Genomic DNA, 14,656 nt, shown 5'->3' with positions numbered 1-14,656 from the left:
ACATTATACTTTACATTATTCATACATTGTCTCTTTCTCTTCACAGCATCATGTCAGAGGGTACAACACGTTGTGGTGATGAGAACTGTAGTGATCTTTCTGCGTATCCTGTCTTACAGGTCAGTCCTAACACTGTGGTTATTCAACTTATTACATAACAGGGTTGTACTCATTTGTTTGATTGCTTATTTATCATAACATAAGATGTGTTTTTAAGTGAGCTTCAATATCGCTTCCATTTGTATTTCATAGACCTGGCTTCCCCCTGGGTACGACTATCATGTCGTCTCCTTTGAGGAGCAAACTTCAGAAATGGACCACACCGCATTTTGCGCTACTTTGCGGCTCCCATTTAACACTGAAGAACGCATTACACAGTGGGTTCTGGAGACGAAGGCCACCCCCGCCACATGGAGGGTCAGCGGCTATAGACCATCGAAAGGCACAAGAAATATCTTTAGGGTAATGTGAACCATAACCGCTCTTTTTTCCCCCATCTATAAATCTCTCTGCCAACAATAGCCAATCTACAAGCTGACAGCACATGTAGAAAAATTAGAATGTTTATTAATCAATCTGTACATACACATTTTCAGAAGGATTACAAATGTCAGCACAATGTACAGGAGCGGTCAGCTACAGCAGGTGCCAGAAAGGCATCAAAAAACACCAACTGTCCAGCTAAGTTGAGTGTGATCCTGAAGGCAGACCCTAGGAGAGAGGGTAGAGCGTCACGGTGAGTTTTTCCACGTTCACAATAAGTGTTTTCATTTGAATGCAATTGTTCCACATATGGCTGCTCACATATCTTTGTGCTGCTTGTCTCAGGGCTAAGGTGGACCCACATTTGCCACAGTATCCAACTGTGGTAATTCTCCAGAACGTCCACAACCACGATGTACATTCAGCTGCAGCTCTGAAACACAGAGACGTGGGAAGCGAAGCCACTGAGAAGTTAACCAAACTCATTGAGATTGGTCACTCTGCAGCGTCTGCCATAAAAGCGCTCCAAAACGACCTTCGAGCAGAGCATGGTGGGGAGTATATATATGTTGCTGCTGACCGAGCCATATGCCCAGACCGTGCTTTTGCCAAAAGGTATATTTAACGTTTTAAAACTAAACTTATGTGTAATTCTCAATTAAACACCTTCTTAAGAGCTCCCACAGTCTTGACATTCCTGGAAATATTTTGAAATTGGAAAACATGTTTTTCAGACCTGGAAAAGGTTTGGAATTAATTAATCAAATGTTTGGATATACATTGTTAAAATAAAAACGTCCATAAACATGTCTAACATTATGGCCTAATGAGGATGTCACCAAACAAAAAGAATAGTTTAAAAATGTGTGGGAACCCTGCCTTTTGTACAGAATCTACCAAAAGGTGAAGAGCAGCACCACTTCAGGACAGACCTGCTCCGTAGACATGGTGTCTGTTTCAGGTGCCGAAGGTGCAGTACCCCGCAAGTTTCTGATGGCTCTGAAGGCAGATCAAACTGGAGAGAGTTAAAGGTAGGGTAAGTGATTTTCTTTGGTTAAAATAAGTGTGAAATAGCTCTATATTCTGATAGTACTCATTGCTAAAGAGTGTTTGTTCAGTAAAAGGAGTCTCCTTGTCTCTCCAGCTCTTTATAAAACAGAAAATGCATTTTCTTTTCAGTTTCAGTTTCATTTTCAATTTTATCCAATCAGGATAGAGAACTCAATCAGGATATAGATTAAACAAGTGAAATTGGAAGTGATGACACTAAGAAATGAGCAGGCAAAATTGGAACTGGAACACTATAAAAATTAAGCTTAAAAAATACTTTCTCCTGATTGGCTGAGATTTTGACACCTACCGGAAAATGTATTTTCTGTTTATTAAAGAGCTGGAGAGACGGGGAGACTCCTGTTACTGAACCAACACTCTATAGCAATGATTGCTATCAGAATATAGTGCTTTAACCTTTTAACAAAATACTATTTTTTTTTACCCAAAAATATCACTTACCCCAAGTCATAATACATCACACATCACAGCAATAAATCAAAATATACAACATTTATATTTCGCATTGCAAACACAACAGTGTCTTAACGAAAAAAATAACAATAATTCACCCTATGGGTGGGTGGTGGCATTGTAATAACAGGAGTGCTGTTTTGTCCACCATCTGCAGGCTTTAATCAACCTCTTCAACCCACTGAAGAATATTCTGCTGTCCACCCTGTGCTTCATTATAAAGAGGGTAAGAATAATAAACTAGCTCTATATACAACTACATTTACAATATCAACTGGCCATTACAGTGTATTTAGGCAGACGTAGAACATTATTTTGTGTACATTTAATTCTAAGCACACATAGTGTGGGTATATTAAGATCCTACTGTTACTGTAAAGTTGTACCTGTTTTAACAGACGCACCAGACCGTCGCATCCTCATGGAACGCCTGCGCAACATCCTCACCATCGTGGGAAACACCTTGGAAAATGATCCCACGATCTCCGATCACACTATAGCTACACTTACCAAGCGGTTTGCAGATATATGTAACCCATCAACCCGGAACTCTGCCATTCACTCCCTTTGTGGGTACACCACACGGCCATAAGAGCAAGAGCAATCCGACAAGCAGCGAGGCGATCAGGCAAAATGATTCCATGTCGGCTTATCCGCCGAAAGTATCCATCCAGGTCCAAGAGGCGTCTGCCGGCTGGTGGGTCACAGCCACAGAGGAGTGGCATTGATCATTCTTACAGGATGATCAAAAAACCGAGGCTGGCTCGGCACCACAAATTAGCAGATTCTGTCGAAAGGAATCGCTCACATCCAAAGTAACGTGTAAGGTCTGCTCATTCTGATCTGCCACAAAACATTAATATATTGGTACGCAAGTAACGTGTAAGGTCTGCTCATTCTGATCTGCCACAAAACATAAAAACATTGGTACGCAAATCAGAAAATGCAGGTTAAATGGGGTAATGTTACATCTGCCCATTTTTCAGTCAGCGATGGTGTTCGTCAAGGTTTTTTTTTTGTCTCTTATAAGTGCAATACGGGCTGTCTTTTAGGTAACTATCATCAATCACCTTATGTATGCTGATGACCCGGTCGTTCTGAGTCCATACAGTAGAGGGTTACAGCAGCTATTAAAAGTGTGCTTAAATTATGGCAATGATCATGACATAATTTCCAATGAAAAAAAGAGTTGTGTCATGATATTGAGAAGCCATGAGGACAAGAAATTGGCCTTTCCAGCCTTTCACTTATGTGACAGTCGTCTTTCTGTATGCCAGGAAATCAAGTACCGTGACCACATTTTCACTGATAATCATGATGATAGAGATATCTCTAGAGTCTAGACGGTGCCGCAAACTTTATGCCCAGGCTAATATGCTGTTTCACAGGTTCAGTAAGTGTTCAGGTCCTGTCAAGTGTGCATTTTTTAAAAAGCATTTTGCACTCCCATTTATACAGCTTTCTTGTGGTGCACATACAAGAAAGGTAGCATGCGGAGGCTTACAAGTGGCCTACAATGATGCCCTGAGGATTCTACTTAAGGTCCCTAGATGGCATAGTGCCAGTCACTTGTTTGTAACGTGTGGAATCCACACATGTGAGGCTTTCTTAAGGCACTATGTATGATTCATGTCTCGGCAGGAGTCCCAAAACTGTATTATTGAGGATATAGTCAATCCTGGGAAGAGCTGTCTCCGGTACTCGTCCAGGCTGCGTAAACACTGGAGAGTCAGCCTCTATAAATTTTTTTATTTAATGTGTTATGTGTGATGTCAATGATTTGTATGTACTCTTTGGACCCCCTGTGTGTCTGGAATAAAGTTAATAATAAAAACGAAATAAAACTAAGAATCCAGAGCAGCTGCGTGTACCTTGATGTATAGTATGTCTTTTTTATTACTACTGTCTACCTTTAGGAGCAGTGAGTGCTATTAGACTTAGTACAGCACTTGTGGAGCAGTTAGGGGTTTAGACTGAACTGGTTTTTACTATACAGTATATATCTGTCCTTAGGCTTTGATCAATGTGTGTGCCACAGTTTCTGACATTATAAATGGCAGAAAGACGAATGTGTCAATCAGCTCCTGAAAATGTTATTACAGTGATACTGTCGTTGACGTTTTCCTCCCGGCTCGTTGTAACAGTTGTAACTTGGTGACACCATGGGCGGATTGCCGGCGGAGGCATGGAGAGCAGAGTAATAAGAAGAAAAAAATGAGGAATTCATAATTAATTTGATCATTATTCTAGCTAAATTTCATAGACATAAATCCCAATTTAGTCATTCCAAACCCTCATTCATTGTAATTGAGATTGAAGCCAGGCAGTACATTAAAACAATATGGCTAAAAAAATAAGAAAGCTGCAAGAACTGTCTTTATGTGTTCACTCCTTAATGTTTTCTTTTAGTAAATCCCCCTGGCTCTGATGTTATATAGATTTATTGATAACTTCTTTGTCTGTGTATGTTGTTTGTGTTTGTTCGTGTTGTATTGTATTTTATGAGACTATAAATAAAGAGTAATAAATAAAAAAAGAGGAGAGCGGAGACCACGCCTCTTCCTTTTCCCACAACCCCTCCCTCGCCTCGGTCCTCCGAGAGGGAGACCTTGCACATGATATACCAAGCTATGATAAGATCCACTCTAGACTATGGAAGTATAGTGTTTGGGGCAGCTGCAAAAGCACATCTATGCAAACTTGACAGAGTGCAATCAAAATCACTGAAAGGTTTGATTGATTGATTGATTGATGTAGTTTATTTAGAAAGACATGAGAATAGTACATGACAGTACATAACAGTACATGGAAGTACAAATTCACAATACAAGGTCTACTAAACTGGAAACCCTCATTAAGCATAACGCTTGTTTAAGATGAGAACCCGGAGTTTGTAGTGGGGCTTTTAAGACAACGCCTATACCAGCCTTGCTGGTTGAAATGGGGGAAGTACCAGCTGGCTCCAGACCAATCCAAATCGGCCCGACTTTGGGCCGATTTGGCTTCGGGAAGCGTCGGCCAGTCGGTTAGGGGTCCGTCGGCCAGTCGGTTAGGGGTCCGTCGGGACCTTTTCGGCCGACCCAGAGCCGACCGAACATGTTCAGCTTTTTAGCCGACTGGCAGAGCAGTGGCAGTGACAACAAAGGGCTGTCGGTGTTGCCAGATTATGTGAGAGAAACAAGCGACCATGTCTATGAAAACCTACATTCACTGTTTCTCGTTGTTGCTCCCAGAGAGAGAGAGAGAGATTGATTGATTTGACCTACTTTCGCGCAGTTTTGGTGCGCAACACAACCCTCGTTTAAGTGAATTGCTTTCACCTGCTGCTGCTGTGTGGAGCGCAGTGGTGGAAAAAGTACTCAAATGTTTTACTTAAGTAAAAGTATCAATACTGCAATGTAGAAGTACTTGAGTAAAAGTACAAAAGTATTGGTATCAAAATGTACTTAAAGTACCAAAAGTAAAAGTACTCAAATGTTTGAAAATAGCAGATCTACAAGCTCACAACGCGTCGCTTCGCGACGTGTTGTGAGCTTGTAGATCGGCTATTTTCAAATAGCCTAGGTATAAAATAGAGCTAAAGTGGTTACTGTATGTTTTATAATGTAATAATTTATATCTGCAAAGTAACTAATAACTAAAGTTTTCAAATAATTGTAGTGGTGTAAAAGTAGAATATTTTCCTCAGAGATGTATGGAGTAGAAGTAAAAGTACTGAAAATTAGAAATACTCCAGTAAAGTAAAAAATCCTCAAAAGTGTACTTAAGTACAGTACTTGAGTAAATGTACTTAGTTACTTTACATCACTGGCGGAGTGTGCGCTACAGGGCATATCTCCGCCAAGCCAGGGTGACCTACCCAGGCTCATGAAATTCATATGCAGGCATAGTAGCCAATTAGAATGAAATCTGCAAAAACGGACTCATATACTGATACAGAACCATATATTGGCTATATATTATGGCTGTCGGGTGGAAATCTTGTATGTTCCTTTTTTATTATTATTTAAAAACAATAAAAAATCGTGAAAAAAAAAGAAGCTGTAATTATTAATAATTAAGAAATACTATATTTTAAAGAGTGAAAAATCAACTAAAGTCATTATTAGTGCAAGTTCATTAACATTTCATTTGAATGAAAATTAATTGTGGGTAAAATACATTATGTGAATCTAATGTGATTAATGTGACCCCTACTTCAGTCAGTGAAGTCCAGGGCTGAATGTGACATATTGAGACCTATATAACTAAATATTGGTCATTTGCCAACACATTATTTTGTGAAATAAACGGGTTATATTTCACAGATAGTTATACTATTCTTATAATATATTAAAATACAATGATCCTTAACCTTCAAGTTAAATGCATTATTTCCGTGGACTTAAAAATCATTTTTGGACTTAAAAATCATTATTATTTTTTTGGATGGCCTTCCTGCCCTGGCAGGAAGACCGGGCAGGGCCTTTGTGCCCTCCAAAAAATTACAACACCAAAGGCCAAGTGGCCTTGCCCCTAAAATGACGAAATTCCAGGCTTGAATGCAATAGATGTACTCTGAGTCTGTTACAAGTAAAAGTCCAGAATTCAACATTTACTTGAGTAAAAGTACTAAAGTATTGGTATAAAAATGTACTTAAAGTACCAAAAGTAAAAGTACCAAAATGTTTGAAAATAGCAGATCTACAAGCTCAGAATGCGTGCATCGCAACACGTTGTGAGCTTGTAGATCTGCTATTTTCAAATAGCTTATAGGTATAAAATAGGGCAAAAGAGGTTAATGTATGTTTCATAATGATTTATATCTGCAAAGTAACTAGTAACTAAACATTTCAAATAATTGTTGTGGAGTACAAGTATAGACAATTGGAAATACTCCAGTAAAGTAAAAGTACCTCAAAATTGTACTTAAGTACAGTACTTGAGTAAATGTACTAGTTACTTTACACCACTGCACGTCAGTGAAGAAAAAACGCTGGGAACATCCCTAAGTGGCTTTGCAGGGAAACAAGCCCAAAGTCGCTTATAATAAGCAGACCTGGCAACGCTGGCACGCTAAAAGTCAAATTAGCACATGAATGGCCAGTCGGCTGACAGACTTAAATGGTAACTTTTGCCAACCGAATACCAGTCTGGAGTAGTCTGCAATAGTCTGGACGAGTCTGTTTGGTGCGGAGTTGCCTAAGATACAGGAGAAACAAGCTGGGACTTCACTACTGGGTTAAATTAAGCGGGTTTCAATACAGCTCGGCAGCAAAATGTATATTGGAGGAGTGTTGGGAGTTTGCAGGCAAGGAGGAGAAAGCAACCTTTCACCACATAAAACAGTTAGCAGCTAACATTGGGTTAAAGCAGGACAATGTTATTTGGTCAGTGTGGTCTCCTATCCCATTCTGGTTTCTCCCAGAGCTAGAAGTAGATTTGTCCCTGTTGGACGAGGGGAAAAAAGAGATTACAAGTGACCGAGTGCACAGGTACCTAGGGCAGTACGAGAAAGAATATGTGCAGATATACACTGATTGGTCTAAAGACCCAGTCTCTGGGAAAACTGGCTTTGGATTGTATGTGGAGGGGCGTCCAGCAGAGTATCCGGATAACAGATAACATGTCAGTATTGCAGCTGAACTATTGGCAATTATATGGGCTGTGTGGTGGATAAAGGAGGTCAAACCGGCAAAAACTTTGATTTGTTCAGATTCTGCGGCTGCTCTGGTGGCTCTGAGAGGGGGGGAATCAAAGGCACGATCTGATTTGATCTGGGAGGTTATGTGTGGTATATATAGGATAGAGCGAATGGGCTGCAAGGTTGTTTTTCTGTGGGTACCGGGGCACTCTGGGGTCAAGGGGAATGAAATGTCTGACAGCGTGGCCAAGGAAGCTCTAAAAAAATAAACCATTGATATGAAGGTCCAGCTAGGAAAATTTGAGAGCTTTAGCTTGTGCAGAGAACAGCTAGGGATCCAGTGGCAAAAAGAGTGGACAGAGGAGGAAAGGGGGAGGCTGTATTTTTCGGTACAGCCGTCTATTAAAAAAAAGAGGTTTGCAATGGGTTCTGGGAGAAGGGATGAAATTGTAATAACCAGGCTGAGACTGGGACACTGTGGTCTAGCCAGTTGCTTAAAAACCATAGGCAAAGACCCAGACGGGCTTTGCCAATGTGGACAGCTGGAGACAGTACAACATGTTTTGTTCTCATGTGAGAAGTACAGTAGTGAGAGACAGGGGGTCATACCTATGTTCCCCGGGTTCTATGTTCCAAGTCTTCTCCTTAAAGACTATTTTTTGGGCGGTGAAACCGCCCCTATAAGTGAGATTTGGAAAAATGTACATTTTCCTACGCTGTGATCTGGGCCCAGGAAATTAGTAGAATTATCCTGCGCTGTGATTGGCCAATCACAGCCTATTCAGGACTGTGATTGGCCAGTGTCACATGACACATGTGCATAGCCCTATATAAGCAACCATAACTTGAAAAAAACCAAAGTTTTGTTTTTTTCAAGTTATGGTTTTGTCCATCATAAAGAGTGTTTCAATAAATGTATTTATCCTTTGTACATGATTGATCGACTCCATTCAGTATTGTGATTAGCTAGCAAGACACCGCCCACTTCACACAGGGTGTGATTTTTACATCAGAGGTGAATTCCCAGAAAATTGGAAAAGCAGTCCTGAGGTTAGGTATCTCCACTCTACTGAACTATATGATATAACGAAAAACATCACATGGATGCACCTGGGACGTATCATCAGTGTTGTAGCCTGGGGTCATAGGATGTTTCGGGTCTCGCAACATACACCCTCCCCCAGGTGACCCAGCCAAGGTTGATCAAGCCTCGACTTACGTCCCAGTAGCTACCCACGGTCAGTCCTATAGGGCAAGACAGGGCCACTCAGTCCGCTTCTCCGGAAATACTCTGCCGGGACTCGGGGAGGCTCTGGCACGTGGAGGGACTAGGCTCTGTGGGTTGACTCCTGGCCGGGCTCCTCCTTCGTCTCACCAGGTCCAGGACCTGAGCGTTGCACCAGACTCCCCTGCTCCAAACATTTCATTCTGGTGTGATGGTGTCTTGGCCCGTGATGGTACTGCAATGACCACCATGACCCGTGGTGGTACTGCAGGCTCCCTTGCGTCTTACTTGAATGGTCCTCCCAAAGGCCTCACCGTGGATTTGTTGGGCTTCTTCCTCACGGAAGACACAGACTGGGGCGCCAACCCAAACTGCTCCCGGATGCCGTCTATATTCCGGCTGTCACCCGACTCTCCGGTGGTCACCAATCTATTCCTGGTTGTCACGTAGTCTATAAATTCCTATGAGCCACTATAAATAGAATAACTATAACGAAAAACATCACATGGATGCACCTGGGACGTATCATCAGTGATAAAGTGTAGGGTAAAACAGTAAAACCCTTCGCCTGTGGAGGGCAGCATTACACGCGTTAGTGTACAGCCTGCCGGAAACCTAAAAGAAGAAGAAGAAGCCTCGGTCCTTTAACTCTATGGTCCTCCCCCTTGCCGCGCGCGCAACAGTAATGGACGGAGACGGAGTTAGAGAGAAGACAACAACAAACAACACATTGGAGATCTGTTGTAAATAGATAACAAACAAACGACGCAGAAACAAAGGGAAAAGGGCTAACATTGAGGAGGATACTAATGCCAAAACAATACCAGCACCAAAACAGATGAAGCGAAACAACGGAGCAGAAGAACGCAGAAGTTGTATTAGCTGAGGTAAGAAACTAGTTTTTAACCAGAGTTATTGTGTAGTGTGTTTGTAGGAGTTGTGTTATTGTGTACTGTGTGTGTAGGAGTAGCCCTGAAACATGACTGTCATACCATGACAGTCATGGTGCCGAGTCCCCCTGGTCTAAAGTTGTGTTCGATTTTTTCACATTGCCATCTCTCACATAAACATAAACGTTCAGATTTCAAATATAAAGTGCTTACCACCGAGCCACGGATGTTACAAGGCGATGCGGACCGCGATGAGTACCCGTATCTCCCGTATTGTTCAATAAAAAGCATTTTAATCCCATCGCCGGCCATTTTTTTTTTTTTTTTTTTTTTTTTTGTAATGTATCAGAGTGCAATACACCTCCCAACCATTAGTGTCGCATGGTTGAAAGTATCGGAGACAATTTGGAGAAAATGGCCAGCGATGGGATTAAAATGCTTTTTATTGAACAATACGGGAGATACGGGTACTCATCGCGGTCCGCATCGCCTTGTAACATCCGTGGCTCGGTGATAAGCACTTTATATTTGAAATCTGAACGTTTATGTTTATGTGAGAGATGGCAATGTGAAAAAATCGAACACAACTTTAGACCAGGGGGACTCGGCACCATGTGAACCATGGCTAGTGTAGGAGTTGTGTTGTTGTGTATTGTGTGTGTAGGAGTTGTGTTATTGTGTACTGTGTTTGTAGGAGTTGTGTTATTGTGTACTGTGTTTGTAGGAGTTGTGTTATTGTGTACTGTGTTTGTAGGAGTTGTGTTATTGTGTACTGTGTTTGTAGGAGTTGTGTTATTGTGTACTGTGTTTGTAGGAGTTGTGTTATTGTGTACTGTGTTTGTAGGAGTTGTGTTATTGTTGTGTACTGTGTTTGTAGGAGTTGTTGTATTATTAAACATAGTAATTGGGTAGCATGTTTGTAGGCGTTATTAATGTGTACTCTAAAGCCTCTAGAAACGGCGAGACCTTAAAGGTGATCGTTAATAATCTCTGCTTACTCACTGTAAGCTTTGAAAGCTTTTTCACTGAAAAAAAGCACACCAGATGCTCCTTTTTGCCATGAAGAAAGGCCTGATATTTCTAATGGCTGCACATTGCTGATAACCTGTGGATATCCACTCATTTTGGGCATAAACAAGAAGTTGAACATTATATACTTTACATTATTCATACATTCATTACATTGTCTCTTTCTTTACACTCTCTTTTGACAGTGAGAGTGTAAAACCCTACTCACTTTCAAAACTGCCTTCAGAAATACCTTCAGGAGGCTGCAATTCGAAAATGCCCCCTGTCAAAGTCTTAACCTAACCCCCACCCCAAACTCTTCCTCTTTTTTCTGTTGTACATATTTTTTTATTTTTCATACCAGTAACCTGTAAGCTGATGGTATGAAGTTCTGTATAGTAGTGTATATATATATCTGTCTGTTCTCTTATATGTCATCATGATTTGTGTGCGTGGGGATCTCATTTTAAACAAGCTTAGTGCTTTATGAGTCTTCCAGTTTAGTAGACCTTGTATTGTGAATTTTTACTTCCATGTACTGTTTGTTCTCATGTCTTACTAAATAAAGTACATCAATGAATCAATCTCTTCACAGCATCATGTCAGAGGGTACAACACGTTGTGGTGATGAGAACTGTCGTGATCTTTCTGCGTATCCTGTCTTACAGGTCAGTCATAACACTGTGGTTATTCAACTTATTACTGTACATAACAGGGTTGTACTCATTTGTTTGATTGCTTATGTTATTTATCATAACATAAGTTATGTTTTTAAGTGAGCCTCAATATCGCTTCCATTTGTATTTCATAGACCTGGCTTCCCCCTGGGTACGACTATCATGTCGTCTCCTTTGAGGAGCAAACTTCAGAAATGGACCACACCGCATTTTGCGCTACTTTGCGGCTCCCATTTAACACTGAAGAACGCATTACACAGTGGGTTCTGGAGACAAAGGAGACCGCCGTCACATGGAGGGTCCTAAACCACGCACCCTCGACTGGCACAAAAAATATCCTTAGGGTAATGAACCATAACTGCTATTTTTTCCCATCTACACATCTCTCTGCCAAAAAATAGCCAATCTACAAGCTGACAGCACATAGTGTCAGCTTGTAGAAAAAATATAAATGTTGATTTACATACATATTTTCAGAGGAATTACAAATGTCAGCACAATATACACAAGCGGTCAGCTACAGCAGTCAACAGAAGGACATCAAAAAACACCGACTGTCCAGCTAAGTTGAGTGTGATCCTGAAGGCAGACCCTAGAAGAGAGCCTACCCTAGGTAGAGCGTCACGGTGAGTTTTTCCACGTTCACAGTAAGTGTTGTCATTTGAATGCAATTATTCCACATATCGTTGCTCACATATCTTTGTGCTGCTTGTCTCAGGGCTAAGGTGGACCCACATTTGCCACAGTATCCAACTGTGGTAATTCTCCAGAACGTCCACAACCACAATGTACATTCAGCTGCAGCTCTGAAACACAGAGACGTGGGAAGCGAAGCCACTGAGAAGTTAACCAAACTCTTTGAGATTGGTCACTCTATAACTTCTGCCATATCAGTGCTCCAAAACGACCTTCGAGCAGAGCATGGTGGAGAGTATATATTTGCTGCTGCTGACCGAGCCATATGCCCAGACCGTGGTTTTGCCAAAAGGTATATTTAACGTTTTAAAACGAAACTTATGTTTAATTCTCAATTAAACACCTTCTTAAGAGCTCCCACAGTCATGACATTCCTGGAAATATTTTGAAATTGGAAAACATGTTTTTCAGACCTGGAAAAGGTTTGGAATTAATTCATCAAATGTTTGGATATACATTGTTAAAATAAAAACACATGTCCATAAACATGTCTAACATTGTGGCCTAATGAGGATGTCACCCTGCCTTTTGTACAGACTCTACCAAAAGGTGAAGAGCAGCACCACTTCAGGACAGACCTGCTCCGTAGACATGGTGTCTGTTTCAGGAGCCGAAGGTGCAGTACCCCGCAAGTTTTTGAAGGCAGATCAAACTGGAGAGAGTAAGTCATAATACATCACAGCAATACATACAAATATACATAATTTATATTGCACATTGCAAACACAACAGTGTCTCAATGTAAAAAGAAGGGAATATATGAATAATAACAATAATTCACCCTATGGGTGGGTGGTGGCGTTGTAATAACAGGAGTGCTGTTTTGTCCACCATCTGCAGGCTTTTATCAACCTCTTCAACCCACTGAAGAATGTGAAACTGGAAGTTCTGCTGACCACCCTGTGCTTCATGATGAAGAGGGTAAGAATAATAAACTAGCTCTATATACAACTACATTTACAATATCAACTGGCCATTACAGTGTATGTAGGCAGACGTAGAACATTATTTTGTGTACATTTAATTCTAAGATAGTGTGGGAATATTAAGATCCTACTGTTACTGTAAAGTTGTACCTGTTTTAACAGATGCACCGGACCGTCGCATCCTCATGGAACGCCTGCGCAACATCCTCACCACCGTGGGAAACACCTTGGAAAATGATCCCACGATCTCCGATCACACTATAGCTACACTTACCAAGCGGTTAGCAGGTGTTTGTAACCCATCAACCCGGAACTCTGCCATTCACTCCCTTTGTGGATACAACACCACACAGCCATAAGAGCAAGAGCAATCCGACGAGCAGCGAGGCGATGATTCCATGTCGGCTCCATCCAGGTCCAAGAGGCGTCTTGGTGGGTCACAGCCACAGAGGAGTGGCATTGACCATTCTTACAGGTTGATCAAAAAACCGAGGCTGGCTGACATAAGCATTTTGCACTCCCCATGTATACAGCTTTCTTGTGGTGCACATACAAGAAAGGTAGCATGCAGAGGCTTAAAGTGGCCTACAATGATGCCCTGAGGATTCTACTTAAGGTCCCTAGATGGCATAGTGCCAGTCACTTGTTTGTAACGTGTGGAATCCACACATGTGAGACTCGCATGGATTCATGTCTCGCCTGGATGAGTCCCAAAACAGTATTATTGAGGATATAGTCAATCCTGGGAAGAGCTGTCTCTGGTACTCGTCCAGGCTGCGTAAACACTGGAGAGTCAGCCTCTATTTATTTATTGTTTAATTTGTTATGTGTGATGTCAATGATTTGTATGTACTCTATGGACCCCCTGTGTGTCTGGAATTAAGTTAACGTTAATAAAAAACGAAATAAAACAAAGAATCCTGAGCAGCTGCATGTACCTTGATGTATATACAGTATGTGTTTTTTTATTACTACTGTCTACGTTTAGGAGCAGTGAGTGCTATTAAACTTAGTGTGGCGCTTGTGGATTAGTTAGGGTTTTGGACTGAACTGGTTTTACTATTCAGTGTATATATATGTCCTTTGATCAATTTGTGTGTGTGTGTGTGTGTGTGTGTGTGTGTGTGTGTGCCACATTATCTGACAAATGCCAGAAAGACGAATGTGTCAATCAGCTCCTGAAAATATTATTACAGTGAAACATTCTGCCTCTTGTGACTCCAGACTACTCAGACCATTGTCAACAGTAAAGGGCGCCAAAAGCTAGCGCACTTTGTGTCTTACCGTCTCACAAGGTACCTTTTTCCCCCTTACAATGAAACGGAAAATTATCCTGGTTGCAGGACTCAGAAATGCTATATTATGTTTAGAGTAGACATGTTATTTATGGTTATGTTCCGGTGTGTGGTTATTAGTGGTGGAAAGTAACTAAGTACAGTACATACTCTAGACCCTCCAGAAAAACGCGGGCTAAAACTCTTGATTATGCGGGCTAAAACTCTTGATTATGCGGGCTAAAATCCTTGATTTTGCGACGAAATATGCGTTTTTTTTTGCAATTTTATGCGGTGAAATTGCGGGAAGTTGCGAAATATGTGGAAAGT

The 14,656-nt window shown here is 41.3% G+C and overlaps 1 protein-coding gene across 1 annotated transcript; it reads left to right on the top strand.

Moving 5' to 3' along the window:
• Nucleotides 1-9,555: 9,555 nt before the first annotated feature.
• Nucleotides 9,556-13,616, top strand: LOC308096906 (uncharacterized protein). Its single transcript, XM_080444423.1, has 8 exons — nt 9,556-9,742; nt 11,349-11,421; nt 11,565-11,774; nt 11,908-12,056; nt 12,149-12,418; nt 12,663-12,787; nt 12,967-13,047; nt 13,215-13,616. The coding sequence occupies exons 2-8, from the start codon at nt 11,353-11,355 to the stop codon at nt 13,409-13,411; spliced, it is 1,101 nt and encodes a 366-aa protein (XP_080300549.1). The 5' UTR covers nt 9,556-9,742; nt 11,349-11,352; the 3' UTR covers nt 13,412-13,616.
• The last annotated feature ends 1,040 nt before the right edge of the window (nt 13,617-14,656 follow it).

This window comes from Gymnoscopelus braueri (assembly GCF_963280865.1).
Source record: "Gymnoscopelus braueri genome assembly, chromosome: 12".
Taxonomy (NCBI): Eukaryota; Metazoa; Chordata; class Actinopteri; order Myctophiformes; family Myctophidae; genus Gymnoscopelus; species Gymnoscopelus braueri.
The sequence above is the reverse complement of the archived record's forward strand: the minus strand, read 5'-3'. Positions and strand labels throughout refer to the sequence as shown.

Excerpts from the sequence above, each read along its gene's own strand:
- LOC308096906 (XM_080444423.1), top strand. The coding sequence starts at position 11,353 with ATGTCAGAGGGTACAACACGTTGTGGTGATGAGAACTGTCGTGATCTT. Across the intron at positions 11,775-11,907 it reads GCACAAAAAATATCCTTAGG|AGGAATTACAAATGTCAGCA; the intron begins GTAATGAACCAT and ends ACATATTTTCAG. Across the intron at positions 12,057-12,148 it reads ACCCTAGGTAGAGCGTCACG|GGCTAAGGTGGACCCACATT; the intron begins GTGAGTTTTTCC and ends TGCTTGTCTCAG.